General features: G+C 39.4%; 1 protein-coding gene across 2 annotated transcripts in view; it reads right to left on the minus strand.

Annotated features, from left to right (window-relative positions):
• The window catches only part of SOS2 (SOS Ras/Rho guanine nucleotide exchange factor 2), a 113,845-nt gene that overhangs the window by 66,388 nt on the left and 27,021 nt on the right, over positions 1-20,436 (minus strand). Inside the window, exons 2-5 of one of the 2 annotated variants that reach the window (XM_002824724.6) lie at positions 20,120-20,245; positions 16,743-16,874; positions 15,462-15,626; positions 4,286-4,489 (exon numbers count right to left, since the gene is read on the minus strand). In XM_002824724.6, the coding sequence (XP_002824770.1) occupies positions 4,286-4,489; positions 15,462-15,626; positions 16,743-16,874; positions 20,120-20,245 (627 nt within the window). Of the gene's footprint in view, positions 1-4,285; positions 4,490-11,005; positions 11,075-15,461; positions 15,627-16,742; positions 16,875-20,119; positions 20,246-20,436 lie in introns of those variants that run through there. The other variant, XM_024231713.3, reaches the window with a different exon arrangement.

Here is a 20,436-nt window from a genome sequence, read left to right on the forward strand (position 1 = left end):
TATATATCTAGGATAAGACAGGTTCAAATCCTCTGAACACAAACATATCATATGACTGACCATCCCGGTTATGGCCAACTATTATTCACTCTGGCATCTTATAATGGAAACATCACGGGCTTTGGAACCTGACAGACCTGAGCTTGGATCCTGGCTCCACCACATGTGGTATAATATGAAACATATTTTTGGTCTTTGTCCCTGGTTCCTGTCTTAGAGCCCCTAAAATGCCAAGAATATCCTGAGTGATAATAATGTGTTTTGTTATTCACAATGAGTCCCTTTGATAAATATTGAGTTTATGCTAATGAGGTTACTTACAGGAGGGCCCCTAGATAACCTCATGATAGGGCCAGTCACCAAAAAGACCAGATGATTAGAGGATTGAAGGGTTACTTGAAACCAAACTGACTCACGAAAAAAAGAAAAAGGATCAGAGGGTTGCAACTTTCAGCCCCACCCACTGACCTCTAAAAAATTGGGGAAAGAGCCTGGGAAACATGGCAAAACCCCATCTCTACAAAAAACACAAAATTAATCGGGTGGGGTGGTGTGTGCCTGTAGTCCCAGCTACTCAGGAGGCTGAAGCTGGAGGATCGCTTGAGCCCAGGAAGCAGAGGTTATGGTGAGCCAAGATGGTGCCACTGCACTTAAGCCTGGGCAACAGAGCCAGACCCTGTCTCAAAAAAAAAAAAAAGCAGGGGCGAGAGGCTAGAGATCAAGCTCCATAAAAACTCCATAAAAACCAGCTTCCTGGTTGCTGACCCTGTGGAGGTGCTAGGAGGGTGGCTTGCCCAGAGAGGGCTTGGAAACTCTGTGCCCCTATACTTTGCCCTGTCCATCTCTTCATCTGTATCATTTTAAAGTCCTTCATAATAAACTGGTAAACGTGTTTCCCTGATTTCTGCAAACTGTTCGACCAAATTAATGGAAGCCAAGGAGGGGGTCATGGGAACTCCAAGTTATAACTAATCAGTCCGGAGCACAGTTCACAACCTGGGACTTTCAACTGGCGCCTGAAGTGGGAGACAGTCGTGTTGGGACTGAGTCCTTAATCTGGGAGATCTGACACTATTTCCAGGTAAATAATGTCAAAATTGAGCTAAATTATAGGACACCTAGTTGGTGTCCACAGGAGAATTACTTTGGTGTATGGGGAAAAAATCCTCACATACATTGTCGCAGAAATGTTCTGTGTTGAGTGTGAAGATTAGAGAGGGGTCAGGCGCGGTGGCTCATGCCTGTAATCCTAGAACTTTGGGAAGCCAAGGCGGGCGGATCACCTGAGGTCAGGATTTCGAGACCAGCCTGGCCAACATGGTGAAACCCCGTTTCTACCAAAAGTACAAAAATTAGCCGGGTGTGGTGGCGCACATCTCTAATCCCAGCTACTCGGGAGGCCGAGGCAGGAGAATCGCTTGAACCCGGGAGGCAGAGGTTGCAGTGAGCCAAGATTGTACCATTATACTCAAGACTCCGTCTCAAAAAAAAAAAAAAAAAAAAAAGATTAGAGAGGAAAAACTGTTTTTCCCTTTTACAACATGCCAGATGAATGACCCTGGATTAGGAATGAAAAGGACAATAATAACAACTAACATGTATTGGCCACATTATACTCTAGGCACTCTTCTAAGCATTTGAAATGTAATAACCTAATATCCTTATTAGATAGGTACTATCATCATCCTCATTTTACAAATAAGGAAACAGAGGCATAGAGCAGTTAAGTAATTTGCCCATTATCACACATTTGGTCTGCTAATACCCAGCTCATAAGGTTCTTAGGGTTAAATTAGATGATTTCTGTAAAATGCTCCTGGCACATATCAGGCCTTCCAAAAATGCGAGCTTTTTGAAAACACAGGATGAGGGGCAAAAGGAGTAACTTAAGATCATTTTTAAGTCATTCACTTCTTTAATATTTGCAGAGTACTATGCTCTGATTTTAGATCGTCTTTACCTCAAAAGTTCATATTTTACTTAATGTTAAAAAAATTATAGTAGATACAGAAATAGATAAAAAAGGGATTCTCTCTTCCATCTGACCCTTTAGTATTAAAATAGACATTTTCTGTCATATCAGCACTAATCCAGTGAAAAGAGATCCATAAAAATTAATTCCTGAGGAATGAAAACTGATGGGACACAAAAAGACAAAGATAACATTAGCTGCCAGCATTTATTAGGTTTTTATTCTTCATACCACTAGAGACAAAATCCAATTATAATGTGGTAGAAAAGAAGCCACATTCAAGATTAAGCTCTATAACTAACTTGATTAAGATGTTAATTTCCAGCTAGGCACAGTGGCTCAGGCCTGTAATCTTAGCACTTTGGGGGGCTGAGAAGGAAGACTGCTTAAGCCCAGGAGTTCAAGACCAACCTGAACAACATAGTGAGACCCCCATCTATATTTAAAAAAAAAAAAAAAAAAGTCAATCTCCTTACAAGTAAAGTAGAGATAATAATATCTGCCCAATCTATCCCTCAGGATTGTTATAAGGGTCAAATAAAATGGAACAGTACTTTGAAAAACATAAAGTTCTGACTACTTATGATAGTACTCCCAGTGGGAGTTATTATAAACACTGTTAAACTAAACATATATCCAAAAGAAAAAAACTAATTGCCAACTGAAACACTTTCGATTATCATTTAAAACTCATTCTTTTGGAAAATAATGAGAAAAGCTAAATCTGTTCCTAACTTTAAATACTCAGCCACCTGTGTCTGAGTATCACTCTTACTCACGTTATAGTTATTTTGTGGAGGAAATTAGGAGGTACAAGATAAATAAGACAAAGGCTAAGTATCTTTTTTTTAAGCCGAGGACTTGCTCTTTTGCCCAGGCTGGAGGGCAGTGGCACGATCATGGCTCACTATAGTCTCGAATTCCTGGCTCAAGCAAACCTCTCACTTCAGCCTCCCCAGCAGCTGGGACTACAGGCATGTGCCATCACGCCCAGCTAAGTTTTAAATTTTTTTGTAGAGACTGGGTCTTGCTCTGTTACCCAGGCTGGTCTCAAATTCTTGGCCTCAAGCAATCCTCCTGCCTCAGGTTCCCAAAACAGCTGAGATTACAGGCATGAGCCACTGCACCTGGCCAAGACTAATTATTATTAGTATTACTATTTTTTTTTTTTTTTTGAGAAGGAGTCTCACTCTGTCGCCCAGGCTGGAGTGCAGTGGCGTGATCTCTGCTCACTGCAAGCTCTGCCTCCCAGGTTCACACCATTCTCCTCCCTCAGCCTCCCGAGTAGCTAGGACTACAGGCGCCCGCCACTACGCCCGGCTAACTTTTTTGTATTTTTTAGTGGAGACGGGGTTTCACCGTGTTAGCCAGGATGGTCTCGATCTTCTGACCTCATGATCTGCCCGCCTTGGCCTCCCAAAGTGCTGGGATTACAGGCGTGAGCCACCGCGCCTGGCCAAGACTAATTATTTTTAAAGTGCGGGCCAAACACATAGACATGGAAAAATAAATCATGTGATAAAGGAGAGAAAGAAAAAAACCTTTTTTGTTAAACATGGCATTCTGCATAAACTTTTATTTTTAAAAGTTCCACCGTTAAAACTTTATTTTTTTTAACCCCATGTATTCTGAGCTTCAAACTAAAACTTTAAACTACTGCCTTAAGGTACTTACCAAAAGACAGAAAAATGCAGAGCTCTTTCTTTCCTAGACCATACATCTTTTTCACTACCTCCAAATGAATGACTCTAAATATCAGATACTGCATAGCGGAAAATGATTTCACCCCAGTATAAACCTCTTTCTAATTTTGTGCCTAATTTTCATTGTCACTGTACCTATTATATTAGTATAACAATTCACATGTTTATAAAGCCCACAAATACATGAAAGTATTTTTAATGTACTCATAAAGTATTTAAAGTTACTATTTATGGGCTGGGTGCAGTGGCTCATGCCTATAATCCCAGCACTTTGGGAGGCCGAGGCAGGTGGATCACTTGAGGTCGGCAGTTTGAGACCAGCCTGGCCAACATGCAGAAACCCCATCTCTACTAAAAATATAAAAAAATTAGCTGAGTGTGGTGGTGCATTCCTCTAATCCCAGCTACTCAGGAGGCTGAAGCAGGAATTGCTTGAACCTGGGAGGTGGAGGCTGCAGTGGTGCGAGCCAAGATCGCGCCACCGCACTCCAGCCTGGGCAACAGAGCAAGACTCCGTCTCAAAAAAATAAAAAAAAAGTGACTATTTATGATTTTAAGCTGGTCTGATTTTTTGGGGTACACAGAATTTCAAACCCAAAAAGGTACTTACATAAGGTTTAAAGAGCTTCCTATCAGAAAGAAAGGCTTCTCGAAACACTTTTATGATCATATTTAATTCCCGTAGATACTGTCTTTCTTCTGCGATTTCAGTTCTGACAAGATCATAGTAGTTTAATTCACCAGAAGAACTAGGTTCATCTTCACAGAGAGAAACCAAACCTATGTCATCCTGATCAAACATGTCCATCAAAACCTGAGAAACAGAAATCAATAATGTACAAATTTATTTTCCTTACTTTTATAAAAACTGTCTCAAAGTACTTGAAATCTATACGTTATTAAACAGGGCTGGGTGTTGTAATCCCAGCACTTTGGGAGGCCAAGGCAGGAGGATCACTTGAGGTCAGGAGTTCAAGGCCAGCCTGGCCGACATGATGAAACCCTGTCTCGACCAAAAATACAAAAAATTAGCCAGGCGTCATGGTAGGCACTTGTAATCCCAGCTATTTGGGTAAGCTGAGGCAGGAGAATTGCTTGAGCCTGGGAGGTCAAGGCTGCAGTGAGTCATGATCACACCACTGCATTCCAGCCTGGGCGACAGAGCGAGACTCCATCACACACACACACACACACACACACACACACAAATATTAAACAATGAGTTGTGTGTATTATAAGTAAATTTATATAAAACCTAGAATAAAAGGAAAAAAAGTTGTTGAAGGTGGGAAATAGTCAAATAAAATCGAGTATGGCAAAATAAATATTTCTGGAGATATGAACTAATGGTGAAATATGTACTAATACATATGTATATGTATATATGTGTACTGTAATACACACACACACACATACATAATAGCAAAAAAAAAAAAAAAAAAAAAAAGCAAGCCTGTCTTTGGGGAACAATAATCTGAGCCAAAAATTCCAGTTCAGCCACTACTCGACTATGATGATGAACACATTCTTTTGAAAGTCATATTCCTTATGTGTAAAATGTAACTGATAAGAAGAATTCAATGTGGTACTGTATATAAAATGCATACTACTACATCTAGCAAATAGTAGGTATTCAGCATGGTAGTTCCTTGCCATATTATAAGGATGATAGTACATATTTGAGTAGGGTTAAAAGGAGAAAAGTGAAATGCTACTATGGTAGAGGCACACGATAGATCAGTGCGATGCATTTCTGATGCACATTTACTACAATGACCACTGCTATTACATTCATTTGCTAAATCCAAACATCTCACAGATGCTTAAATTGTTGTAGCAACCACTTCTTTCAGAAATGCTACCATGGACTTAGGTCAACCAACAGGCAAGAACTAGCTGTAAATCAAAGTGAAGAAGAAAAAGAAAGTTGACTATAGTTTTTTTGTGTGTGTGTGAGACAGAGTCTTGCTCTGTCACCCAGGCTGGAGTGCAGTGGCATGATCTCGGCTTACTGCAACCTCCGCCTCCCAAGTTCAAGTGATTCTCTTGCCTCAGCCTCCTGAGTAGCTGGGATTACAGGTGCATGCCACCATGACTGGCTAATTTTTTTTTGTATTTTTAATAGAGACAGGGTTTCACCACGTTGGCCAGGCTGGTCTCGAACTTCTGACTTCAAGTGATCCACCTGCCTCAGCCTCCCAAAGTGCTGGGATTACAGGTGTGAGGCACTGCGCCTGGCTGTGACCATACATTTTATAATTAATAATAGTTTAAAAAAATGATTAGACCTAGTTAATTATATATTTAAGACTGACCGAAAAGTACCCAGAGAGTTCAGCATAAAGGTATACCCTGAAAAGGAAACTACAAAAAGGAAAAAACTTCAAAGGGATGAGAGGAAATTCTGACAACACAGTAACAGATATTCATTCATTCATTCTGAAAAACATCTACTGATCACCATAAACTGTACCACATATTGGTAAAATACGCTAATAAAGTAAACATGAACTCTGCCTACCTAATCTTTTTGAATCTAACTCAGAAATATCTTACAAGCATCTTTTAATTCTGGTCAGCTCTCTCCATCTTACTGCAGGCTTTAGATTACTCCACCAAACAACCACCATCTCTTACAAAGATACACAAATTTCATAATTTGATCTGCCTGCCACAGGTCTTCCCAATCCCAGTTCTAAAATCATATTACTAAAAATAAATGATACATAAAAATGATACCGGATTTCACTGCCTTCTGCATAAAATCCTAACTTCTTTAGGATAAAGGCCATTCATAATTTAACTCCAACCCACCTTCCTAATCTCATGTTCTGTGACACTCTCAAATCCCTCCCTTCCCCACTGCTTACTCCATGCAATCCACCTTCTTGTCACTGAAGACCATCATCCCCACTTCCCAGCCACTTTAAATTTAAAGAAACCAGTAAGGCTACACGGGGAATTTGGTGATGAAATCTGATTTCAAACAGACATGCAAAATAAAGGAAGGCATAAGATATAAAAACACACAGAAGAGCTACCTTCTCTTCCCCACCAGAGACCCTTTTAGAGTAGGTCATACTTGCTAGCTATAACTTCTTGCTCCCATTCACTTAGCAAGCCCATTACTATATTAAAACTGCTCTCACTATTGATCTAGTGTCAAATCTAATGGTGTGTTTTAGTCTTCCTACTTGTTTTCTCTAGTTTTTGATACAGCTGACCATTCTCTCATTCTTAAAACTCTTAAAACTCTCAGGGCGAGGCATGGTGGCTCATGCTTACAATCTCAGCACTTTGGAAGGCTGAGGCAGGAGGATCACTTGAGGCCAGGCATTCAAGACCAGCCTGGGCAATATAGCAAGATTCTGTCTCTACCAAAAGTAAAAAAAAATAATAACCAGGTATAGTGGTAGACACCTGCAGTCCTAACTACTCTGAAGGCTGAGGTGGGAGAATCACTTGAGCCCAGGAATTCGAAGCTGCAGTGAGCTAATATTGTACCACCACATTCTAGCCCGAGTGACAGAATGAGATCCTATCTCTAAATAAGAAAAAACACATATAAACCCCCCCGCCCCAAACAATTTTTCTCTTCTTGGCTTCTGATACACCATTCTGTCAGTGGGGCCTCCTTCTCTATGACTTACCTTCTCTACCACCCACTCCAGGGTTCCATTCTTAAAACTCTTTTGGTCACATAATACCAAAGTTCCTGAATTTAAATGCTACAGGGGTCAGGCAAGTAACATTATAACATATAAGAAACAGTGGGGATTATGGCAAACCGGAAGGTACATGCACCTAAAGAGGAAGTGTGCTTCTCAGTGCCAGCTATTTTCTGTTAGGCATTCTGATTTTCTTTTTTCATGAAAGTCTGGGATTTACATTTTTATGTAAAATTTTTAGATCTGTAAATATAAATAGATGGCAAATAATTCAAAAATTTAAAAAACAAACCTAGAGACCCCATTCACTAGAAGGTCACCAGTCTGAAACTGGGAGGATTGCTTGAGCCCAGGAGTTCAAGACCAGCCTGAGCAACAAAGAGAGACCCAGCCTCTACAAAACAATTTTAAACATAGCCAGGCATGGTGGTTCAAGCCTGTGGTCCCAGCTACAAAGGAAGCTAAGGCAGGAGGATCACTTGAGCTCTGGAGGTTGAGGCTGCAGTGAGCTGTGTTCACACCACTGTACTCCGGCTTAGGTGAGGCCTTGTTACAAAAAAAAAAAAAAGAGAGAGAACGAGCTAGCTCTTGAAATAGATGGAGTAATACTACCATGAAAGAGAAAATATATTCATACCCCACTCCTGGTACCTTCAGATTTTTCTGGCCAGGCATGGGTGGCTCACGCCTATAATCCCAGAACTTTAGAGGCTAAGGTGGACAGATCACCTGAGGTCAGGAGTTCAAGACCAGCCTGGCCAACATGGCGAAACCCTGTCTCTACTAAAAGCACAAAAAATTAGCCGGGCATGGTGGCATGCGCCTGTAATCCCAGCTACTCAGGAGGCTGAGGTGGGAGAATCGCTTGAACACGGGAGGCAGAGGTTGCACTGGGCAGAGATTGTGCCACTACACTCCAGCCTGGGCGACAGAGCAAGACTTTGTCTTTAAAAAAAAAAAAAAAAAAAAAAGGCCAGGCGCAGTAGCTCATGCCTGTAATCCTAGCACTTTGGGAGGCCAAGGCAGGCAGATCACTTGAGGTCAGGAGTTTGAGACCAGCCTGGCTAACACGGCAAAACCCTGTCTTTACTAAAAATACAAAAATTAGCCAGGCGTGGTGGAAGGTGCCTGTAATCCCAGCTACTCAGAAGGCTGAGGCAGGAGAATGGATTGAACCCTGGAGGCGGAGGTTGCAGTGAGCCAAGATCACGCCATTATACTCCAGCCTGGTCGAGAGAGTGAGAGTCTGTCTCAGAAGGAAAAAAAAAAGTATAATTCAATAGGTTAAAAACGAAAGAAAATATAGAACTCAACTGCTAGCACATCTAGATCTGGTGAACTAAGCTTCCTCAGAGCAGCTTTGTGCCCTCTTATTCTCTCATTTTTTTTGTTTTTTTTTTGTCCACTGTTGCCCAATGGCACAATAATAGCTCGCTATAGCCTCAATGTCCCAGGCTCAAGCAATACTCCCACCTCAGCCTTCCAAGTAGCTGGGATGCACCACCACACCCAGCTAATTTTTTTTTATTTTTAGTAGAGATGAGGTCTTGCTATACTCCCCAGGGTGTCTCACCTTTCTTTCTTTGTTTCTTTTTTTAAATTTTTTGTAGAGATAAAGTCTTGCTATGCTACCCAGGCTGGTCTCAAACTCCTGGGCTCAATCTATCCTCCTGCCTCAACCTCCTAAAGTGCTGGGATTACAAGCATGAACCACTGTGCCTGGCCTTTACCTTTCCTAAACATCAATTTTCTTCTTAAGCATTTATGTTCGATTTTTCCAGTTTAAATACTATTTTAATTAATAGTAACATATATACTAGAAGTTAAATTCTATGGTTCTTTCCTATGATCATCTAATTCTCCGCAATCTTTGATATGCTAGAATACCTCATATAGCCAAATGTTCCTTTTATTTTTAAATGTAAAGAAATAGGTTGATTCTCAAGTTCTCTGTCTGGCAAATTAAAGATATCCCTAGAAACCATATATTCAAATAATTTATCAAACAGATGGTCTGTGAGCTCTTGAACTAGTGATCTCTAGATATCAGTTTGGATATACTAAGATCATACCATGTCATACAATCTCATTACTTAGGGTTACATAACTAGACCCACATATCAAGTCATCAGGATTTTTTTTTTTTTTTTTTTTTTGAGACATAGTTTCACTTTGTTGCCCAGGCTGGAGTGCAGTGGTACTCGGCTTACTGCAACCTCCGCCTCCCAGGTTCAAGCAATTCTTGTGCCTCAGCCTCCTGAGTAGCTGGGATTACAGGCAACCACCAGCACGTCTGGACGATTTTTTGTATTTTAGTAGAGATGGGGTTTCACCATGTTGCCCAGGCTGGTCTCAAACTCCTGAGCTCAGACAATCTGCCCATCTCGGCCTCCCAAAGTGCTAGGATTAAAGGCGTGAGCCACCACGCCCGGCTAAGTCATCTGGATTTTAGCTAAGCATATGACAGTCTCTTGTGACACATAGGGGATCATGACAGGAATGTCTGAAACAAGGACCAGCAAACTACAGGCCAAATCCAGCCCGCAGCCTATTTTTGTAAATAGAGTTTTGCTGGAACATAGCCCATGCTCATTCATTTATGGCTGCTTTCATGCTACAAGAGCAGAGAAGAGTAGATGCAAGAAAGACGTATGGCCCACAAAGCCTAAAATATTTATCCCCTGGGTCTTTATAGGTAAAGTTTTTTTTGACCCATGAATGAAATAAAATGTGAAATAATAGCTACCTAAAAGGCAATAATGAAGAAAAGTGGTAACTTTTAACCTAGAAGAATGCCACTAATAACATATGCTAGAAATCTCATTTCTTATATAAAGCCTTTCCTTTTTTTTTTTTTTTTTTTTTTTAAGATGGAGTATTGGCTGGGCGCGGGGGCTTACACCTGTAATCCCAGCATTTTGGGAGGCTGAGGCGGATGGATCACCTGAGGTCAGGAGTTTGAGACCAGCGTGTCCAACATGGTAAAATCCCATCTCCACTAAAAATACAAAAATATTAGCCAGGCATGGTGGCAGGCACCTGTTATCCCAGCTACTTGAGAGGCTGAGGCAGGAGAATCGCTTGAAACTGGGAGGCGGAGGTTTCAGTGAGCCAAGATTACGTCACTGCACTCCATCCTGGGTGACAGAGCAAGACTCTGTCTCAACAACAAAAAATAAATAAAGAAAATAAAATAATATGGAGTCTCGCTCTGTCACCCAGGCTGGAGTGCAGTGGCATGATCTCGGCTCACTGCAATCTCCGCCTCCCAGATTCAAAGGCACCTGGCCTTTTCAACATTTTTACTAAATAATTTTAATTCAAGATTTATCAGATTTGTACACATTACAAAAACCTGGGTAGAGTATCTAAAATGCTACATGACAGAATTCAATTTTGGAAATATCTACATATGCTGGAACATAGTCTCAATAACAGTATGAAATTTTCTAGGGATAAATTCACGTTCATTCTTACAACAATAACAAAAAATCGACAGCACAAGTTGGAGAAATCAAAGACCTAACATAATGGTACTTCATGTGGAACAGTCCTCCGGAGTTTAGAAATCTGCAGACTCAACAAGTACACAGAGTAACATTGTGCCAAAATATTAATGCTGAAATTATTAAAGAATAGCATATAGAATAAAGGATACGTACGTGCATTTCAATATACTCTGTTGGTCAGACCAAATCTGGACTATTGTCTTCACAGTTTTAGAAATCAGTCTAAAAGCAATATAACAAGGGGATCTGAAAATCCTGCCACATGAAGATTTTTTAAAATGCTCAAAAGGTGAAGATTTAGAACATGGAAAAATGCTTCAAATAAAGGAATGACTTATTCAAAAAAATAGTTTATGGCCTGGTGCAGTGGCCAACACCTGTAATCCCAGCATCTTGGGAGGTTGAGGCAAGAAAATCACTAGAAGCCAGGAGTTCCAGACCAGCCTGGGCAATATAACGAGACCCCACTCCTACAAAAATTTAGAAATTAGCTGGGCATGGTGGCAGGCGCCTATAGCTCTAGCTACTTGTGAGGCTGAGGCAGGAGGATTGCCTGAGCCCAGGGGTTTGAAGCTGCAGTGAGCCTGAGTGACAGAGGGAGACTCAAGCTCTCAAAAACAAACAAGCTGGGTGTGGTGGCTCACACCTGTAATCCCAGCACTTTGGGAGGCCGAGGCGGGCAGATCACAAGGTCAGGAGTTCCAGACCAGCCTGGCCAACATAATGAAACCCCATCTACTAAAAACACAAAAATTAGCCAGGCATGGTGGCGGGCACTTGTAGTTCCATCTACCTGGGAGGCTGAGGCAAGAGAATCGCTTGAACCTAGGAGGCGGAGGTTGCAGTGAGCCGAGATCACACCACTGCACTCCAACCTGGGCGACAGAGCGAGACTCTGTCTCAAAAAAGAAAAAAAACAAAAACAAAAAACAAACAAACAACAAAGAAAATGCACATGTGTTTTCACTTACATGTGGAATCTAGAACAAACTCATAGAAGCAGAGTAGAATGTGGTTACCAGAGGCTGAAGGGTAGGGGGACAAAACCTCAATTAGGAGGAATTGGGTCTTTTTGTAAGATTTATTGCACAGTATGGTGAATGTAGTAAATAATAATGTATTTACATTTCAAAATTGCAAAAAGAGTAAATTTTTTTGTCATTTCAATTTTTAAAAGAAATTTTTGTGGGTACATAGTAGGTGTATATATTTATGGGGTAAATGCAGGCATATAATGAACACATCAGAATAAAATGGAGTCTCCATCACCTCAAGCATTTATCCTTTTTTTGTGTTACAAACAATCCAATTAAACTCTTTTAATTGTTGTAAAATATACAATAAATTATCGTTGACTGTAGTCACCCTGTTTTGCTATCAAATACTAGATCTCATTCATTCTAATAATATTTTTGTACCCATTAACCATCCCCATTTCCCCCACTCCAGCTACCCTTCCTAGCCTTGTAACCATCATTCTACTAGCTAAGAGTAAATTTCAAATGTTCTCACCACAAAAAGTAAGTATTTGAGGTAATAAATGTTAATCAGCTTGATTTAATTATTCCACATTTTCTTCGTAATCATAACCTTACCTTGTACTCCATAAATATATACAACTATAATTTGTCAATTTATAATTAAATAAATTAATAAATAGGAAGGAGAAAAGAAAATGAAGTGCTCAAATAATGACAGGAACAGAAAAACCAAGCTAGGGCTCCTAATAACCAAATCTGGAAAAAACGGAACTTTTTTTTTTTTGAGACAGTGTCTCACTCTGTCACCTAGGCTGGAGTGCAGTGGCGTGATCTCAGCTCCGTGTAGCCTCAACCTCCCAAGCTCCAGTGATTCTCCCACCTCAGCCTCCCAAATAGCTGGGACTATAGTCACAAGCACACGCCCGGATAATTTTTTTTATTTGTAGAGACATGTTGCCCAGGCTGGTCTCAAACTCCTGAGCTCAAGCGATCCACCTGTCTCAGCCTCCCAAAGTGCTGGGATTACAGGCATGAGCCACAGTGCCTGGCCTGCAACATCTAAATAATGAAGTAACAGATTATGACCCATTGAATAAAATAACAATTCATTAGTCCATATTAAAATAAATAAATTTGAGTGTGATGAAGAATAAGATACACAGTTTCAAAGTACTCCATAAAATATTCATTTATTAATTACAAAAGGGAAAAGAGTAACTTCACAGATGAAAAGCCTGGCAGATAACTCCTTAATCAAGTAATCAAAGTCAACATCACCAGCACTAATGAGACACAATGAAATCATGTGCCTGTGTGCCATCCGAGAAAATGCAATGAGAAGAACACAGCACAATTTCTATGATATTCCTGCGAAAGACCATTACCTGATTCTAACCAAGAGAAAACCTAAATTGAGGGACATTCTACACAGTAACTGACCTGTAACCCTCAGAAGTGTCCAGGTTATAAAAGTTAAGGGAGGAGAGTTGATTCTAACGTCTATCTCCCCAACCACGGGATTACACTGCAGTGGTCCCTGGGCCTATTGCCATGGCCTCCCTTGAATAAAGTCAGCTTTACCACCTTTTTTTTTTGAAACAGCCTTGCTTTGTCGCCCAGGCTGGAGTGCAGTGGTGCAATCTCAACTCAGTGCAAACTTTACCTCCTGGGTTCAAATGATTCTCGTGTCTCAGCCTCCCAAGTAGCTAGGATTACAGGCATATGCCACCATGCCCAGCTACTTTTTTTGTATTTTTAGTAGAGATGGGGTTTTGCCATGTTGACTAGGCTGGTTTGAACTCCTGACCTTAAGTGACCTGCCTGCCTCAGCCTCCCAAAGTGCTGGGATTACAGGTGTGATCCACCTGGCCTGCTTTGCCATCCTTTTTTTTTTTTTTTTTTTTTTTAAAGTTAAGGGAGGAATGAGGAATTATTCCAGACTGAAGAGGATAAAAATACATGACACATAAGCAATATATGATTCTGGAATGAATTATTTTGGTAAAAAGATCATCATTAGGATATGTGACAAAACTTGAATGATGTTTGAAAGTTAGATGGTATAATGTATCAAATGTATTCATTTCCTGGATTTTGACTGTCAGTCATACTGTGGTAACGTAGCAGAATGTTCTTGTTTATAGGACATACTATATCAGCAACTTACTCTCATATGGTTCAAGTGGCAAGGGCTTACTTTTTGTTGTACTTCCAACTTTTCTATAAGTCTAAGATATTTTCAAAGTTAAAAAAAAAAAGTAGCCATAATTTTATAAGTCAAAATAGAGATAACAGGAATTGCTACCATGATGTAAGTGAAAAGTCATTTCTGAAATTATGGCATCATACAATCGGTCTCAGTCATTATAACTGCGCATCAGAATTACCTGGAATTCTTTCAAAGAACACTGAGGTTTGGAGATCCAATCCAGGCCAATTAAATCTCTGGGGGTGATATGCAGGCATCAGCATTCTTTAAAAAGCTTTCTATTAATTCTGATGTGCAGTCAAGGCTGAGAACCACCAGCACGTGCTAGGTCCTGAAGGTTGTTCACCCTGAGAGAGTTTCATTTAGGCATTTTCTCTGTAGTCTTTCTGGCCTCACCCATGCTAAAGTTCATTACTTTCTCCACTGTACCTTGGACTTACTAGTATGACAGTTTTAATCATATTGTTCTGTAATTATCTGTTTATTTTTATTTTGCAGTAAAATAAACACCTTCTAACACAAGGATTGCTATGTTATTCAGCGTTATAGCTTCAGTGGGTGCAGTGGCTCATGCCTATAATCCCAATACTTTGGGAGGCTGAGGCAGGCACTTGAGCTCAGGAGTTCAAGACCAGCCTGGGCAACATGGTGAAATCCTATCTCTCCAAAAAATATAAAAACAGCTGGACATGGTGATGCACGCCTGTGGTCCTAGCTACTTGAGAGGCTGAGACAAGAAGATCGCTTGAGCCAGGGAGGCAAAGTTTGCAGTGAGCTGAGATTGTGCCACTGCACTCCAGCCTGGGTGACAAAGTGAGACCTTGTCTCAAATAATAGGAAGAAAAATAAGATGGTAAGAAAAGGAATACAGAAGAATATGAAAGACTCAATTTCTTCCCACAAGCAGCTTACAGCCAGGAAAGAAGACAGATATAAAAACAAAAAAAATGATCAGAGGGGAGTAACTTCAACATTGCAGTCTAATTTTCTCTCCCCTGTGCCTCACTAAGCTATGCTGTGAAACCAAAGTAGGGTCTTCAAAATTACTTACACTTAAAAGTAACTGAGTAGAACTCTATATATTCTCTTTCTAAAAATATAAAACTGAAACTACTTAAATTGTTTTGAGGCCTTGGATGTTTTTTTCTTGTAAGTAAAAGATTCTTGACCAAAAAAAGAGATCCCCCTCCTGCCATATGCTTAAAAACCTGGAAATATCACGGTTACTCTGTAAAGCCAGGATTTTTCTCTCTTCTAGTACTAGCAATTATAAAAATTACTTATCTAATAATGTATACAAAAAGATTGAGGCAGAAATTTGTATACATTATCTAATAATGTATACAAAAAGATTGAGGCAGTTAAGTTAAGAAAACTTAACTGCTATTCAAGTTAAGTTTAAATACCTTGTAACACTTACCTTATCCGCACACATTGACACTTTAATGTCCTGCTGAGATATTTCATAATGCCGGATATTAAAAACATAATTACCAGCCAATTTTAAAATATCAGCTGAGATATACTCTAGTACAGCCACAATATATAGGGATACATGGTAGTCCACTTTGTACCCTAACACTTCCTGTGAAAAGAATAAATAATTTAATTGCAAAATGTAGCACTGTCAAGTATTAACCACTCAAAAAATTCCTATTTAACATCCTTGCTTATAAAAAAACTTTCTATTAACTACATGTCTAAATGTATGGGTACCACAGGACATAAAATGAATCTTTGGTCCCTGTATTAGGGTATTTTTTTCTTTTAAGAGACATCTAATCTAACAACTCTGCCTTTTAACAAACAACAACAGTTGATCTTAATATAGAAATCTTGGGTTGGACTCCACTAAAAGCCTCTTAATACATTAACCAAAACTCATCTGACAAATATCAAAATATCTGCTATCTTCAAGGACTCTGCTTTAAAACCAGTATCCCGTAATTACAGTAGTTTCTACTGAGGGGAGGTGTGGAAGTGTCTGTGTGTGTGTGTGTGTGTGTGTGTGGCAGGCTGGGGGCGGGGCTTGAATTTGCTACAAAACTCTTAAAATCCATATACACCAAACATATTTTGCCCTATGCATTAATATGCATCTAGTATCCAAACTAGATCCTAGTCCACTTTTCCAGTATATAAAAAATAATCTGTGATAATACAAATTAATTTTAAAGACAGTTCTGAACTCACAGTAGCTTCTGAAATTATACACTTTCTTAATCAACAAATGGCTGAGAATCATGGCCTACTACATAGGAATCAGTCAGAGTAGCAGTCATTGGAAGATGCCACAAAGATGCCACAATGGGCCAGGCCTGATGGCTCATGACTCTTATCTTAGCACTTTGGGAGGCCAAAGTAGGTGGATCACTTGAGCCCAGGAGTTTGAGACCAGCCTGGGCAACACAGCAAGACCCTGTCTCTATTTAAAAAAAAAAAAAAGATGCCACAAAATAATAGTGATGCATTATCACTATTAATAATTTTTAATATTGTTTTAAAAGCAATCCAATTTCACCAGAGTATAATCATTTCATATACATATTAATATATGTGATGTGTATGTACAAGTATACACATGGAAGTGCACATATACACACTAACACAGACCATGCTACATTAATGCTTTATAAATACAGAAATAAAATATTACTTGTTATAAAGAACACCCCCCAACTAATGTTTAATCTTTTGTTACCTTCAACGAAGGATGGATTTTGTCCACAGGCAGTAAAAGAGGATTTCTTCGTTTTCGTTTTTCTATAGCAGATTGTGCATCAGCAATGGCCCATTTATCAATTGGGTGAGGAAAGGTCTTCTGAACTCGCTCCTGCTCAATCACAGCGAACCATTGTAGTATTAATAAAAGTGTTCATAAATAGGAAATTCATACAAAATTCAACTTGATTTCTATTCTTAATGCTAACAGATAATAGTGACACAATACATTCTGATTCCTGTAACAAATAAATTTTTTGGCTTAAAAAAAAGGTCAGGCTGGGCGCGGTGGCTCACGCCTGTAATCCCAACACTTTGGGAGGCTGAGGCAGGTGGATCACTTGAGCTCAGGAGTTTGAGACCAGCCAGGCAACATGGTGAAACCCCATCTCTATTAAAAATACAAAAATTAGCCTGGCATGGTGGTGGTGCATGCATATAGTCCCAGCTACTTCGGAAGCTGAGGTGGGAGGATTGCTTGAACCCAGGAGGTGGAGGTTGCAGTAAGCCGAGATCACGCCACTACACTCCAGCCTGGGTGAGAGGGAGACCCTCAACTGAAAAAAAAAAAAAAAAAAAAAAAGGTCAACAGGACTATCAATATTTTTCCACATAATTTTCATGGATAAAACAAAAAGGTAAACTTCAAAAAGAAAGCTTAAACATAATTAAGATGAACTGGAAAAAGAAAAAAACAATACATAGGATATATAAGAAAGATTAAAGCGAACATGAAATAGTGTATTAGTGATTTTAAGTTAGGTTTCTAGAGTTAAAACTATTTACCTAGCAGAGCAGAAATTGTTCATTCATTTTTAATCATTAGTATACAGCCACTCTCCTTTCGCTAATCTTAGAGCTTCAAATAAAAGAGGTCATGTATCTCTTGGAAGATGAAATAGGTGAGAGAGCTCAGAATGGCTTATGAAAATACGTACCTTGACAAAAACAATCCTAGCCTTTGTGGTTCATTGGTTCATCTTGCTTTTTTTTTTTTTTTTTTGGAGACAGGGTCTCACTCTTGTCACTCTGTCTGTGTCACTTCTGGCTGAAGTGCAAGTGCAGTGGCGGGATCTCAGCTCACTGCAACCTCCACTTCCCAGACTCCAATGATCCTCCCACCTCAGCATCCCAAGTAGCTGGGACTATAAGCACATACCACCACTCCTGGCTAATTTTTCTATTTTTTGTAGAGACAGGTTTTGCCATGTTGCCCAGGCTAGTTTCAAACTCCTGGGCTCAAGTGATTGTATCCGCCTTAACTTCCCAAAGTGCTGGGATTACAGGTGTGAGCCACTGCACCTAGGCAGTTCACCTAATTTTAATTTAATCAGTGATTCATTGGCATGAAAAACAAGAACTACTGAGATCTGAATTAAACTCTAATTTAGCAGGGTTTCCTATATTTATAGTTATATTCTCAGATTTTAGCAAATTTAGCTGTTGAAAAGTATGCTTTCAGTGCGTTTATTTCATGTTCAAAACTAGTAGCAGAGGCTGGGCATGGTGGCCCATGCCTCTAAGTCTCAGCATTTTGGGAGACCAAGATGGGAGGATCCCTTGAGGCCAGGAGTATGAAACAGCCTGCGCAATGTAGGGAGACCCTGTCTCTACAAAAAAAATTTAAAAATTAGCCAGGCATGGTTGCATGCACTTGTAGTCCCAGCTACTTGGAAGGCTGAGGCAGGATAACTGCTTGATCCCAGGAGTTCAAGGCTACAGTGAGCTATGATCCTGTCACTACACCCTAGTCTGGGTGATAAAGCAAGACTCTGTCTCTTAAAACAAAACACAACAAAACCCAAACAATTGGCAGCAGAGAACAGGGGAAAAAAATGCTTTAATTCCAAGAATCCTGGAAAATCTTAATAGCTCAATCACTACAAATTAAGATTTTCCTTTATACTGAAAGTTGTAGCTGGGCATGGTGGCTAACACCTGTATCCCAGCACTCTGGAAGGCTGAGGAGGGAGGATCACTGAAGGCCAGGAGTTCAAGACCAGCCTGGGCAACACGGCAAGGCCCAGTCTTTACAAAAATAAAAATAAAAATTAGCTGGGTGCAGTGACATGTCCCTGTAGTCCCAGCTACTCAGGAGGCTGAGGCAGGAGGATCACTTGGGCCCAGGAGTTCAAGGCTACAGTGAGCTATGATCATGCCACTTCACAAAAAGAAAGAAAGAAAGTTGTTGCTTATAGAAACAAATTTCAAAAAAAAAGGAAATGTAAACAGTATAGTATAAAAGTAATTTTTGAAAATATAAAAATTAGCCTGGGGTGCACGCCTGTAGTCCCAGCTGCTTGGGAGGCTGAGGCAGGAGAATAGCTTGAACCTGGGTGGCTGAGGTTGCAGTGAGCCAAGATCACACCACTGTACTCCAGTCCGGGCAACAGAGTGAGACTCCAACTCAAAAAATAAAAATAAAAATAATTTTTGATAGCTGTACTATTAGACATTTGTTTTTAGCAGGAGAAAAATAATATCAATTTATTAATATTAATTTTATGTGCACAGGGTGCTTTTATACAAAAGAAGTAAAACTAATAGATATTGCTAAAACAGATCCCTAACAGATATTGCTAAAAATCCAAAAATACTACCATGTAACCAAGGCAAAACAATTATTTTAGTACTAATTTAAACACAGTTTTTCAGATATATATATACACACACACACACACATACATACATATACATTTTTTTAAATCAATGAGCAAATGTCCTCAAAATTTACACTAATCTTTTACTGAGGTAATATTTATATGCAGTAAAATACACAGATCTTAAAATGTACAATTTGTTGAGTTTTAGAAATGCTTATGTCTGTGTAACCATCATCTCAACTGACATAGAGAACATTTTTTTTTTTTTTGGTTTTTTTTTTGAGACTGTCTCCCGCCTCAGCCACCCAAAGTACTGGGATTACAGGTGTGAGCCACCGCACCTGGCCTTATTATTCAATATAAAGTACTATGTTTTGAGTCCTCTCTAAAAAATACGTGCCTAACCCCAGGTTATGAAGATATTTTCCAGAATTTTCTTCTAGAAACTTTGTAGTTTAGCTGTTATGTCTAAGGCCATGATCCATTTTGAATTAATTTTTGTCTACGGCATGAGATAGGTTTCAAGGTTTTTTCCCCTCATAAATGTACCCAGTTGTTCTAAGATTTTTTTTTCTGAAAAACTTGCCTTTCCTCAATGAACTGCCTGGACGTTTTTGTCAAAAACAAACTGACCATATATATCATACATAATTTCAGTGGTTTTAGTTTTCACAATAATTTAGAATGATATAGATACAAAAATTAATTCATACAATGGTTAAGTGACTTTTTGAAATGACAAAATAATTTTTACCTCTACATCTTGAACAGTCCTTGGCTGGGCCATGCATAATTTATTAAGCAGCTGAAAAATCAGCTCTTCAATATAATAGAGAGACTCTTCATTAGCTGAGAGAGTGGGATGCACTTGTTCCTGAACCTTTAAAAAAAGTTATCAGTTAAAGTAATGGCAAAATAATATAAATTGAACAAAAGTCAAAGAGAATCTTATATATAATTAATATTTTACTATAATGGTTACTCAAAACAGACATAAAACACAAAATGAAGAAAAAAACTATTTGTTGGTCTCTGTAAACTTTTCTTAACCCACAGAGCAGTGGTTCTTAA

Source organism: Pongo abelii, chromosome 15 (assembly GCF_028885655.2).
Source record: "Pongo abelii isolate AG06213 chromosome 15, NHGRI_mPonAbe1-v2.0_pri, whole genome shotgun sequence".
NCBI lineage: Eukaryota > Metazoa > Chordata > Mammalia > Primates > Hominidae > Pongo > Pongo abelii.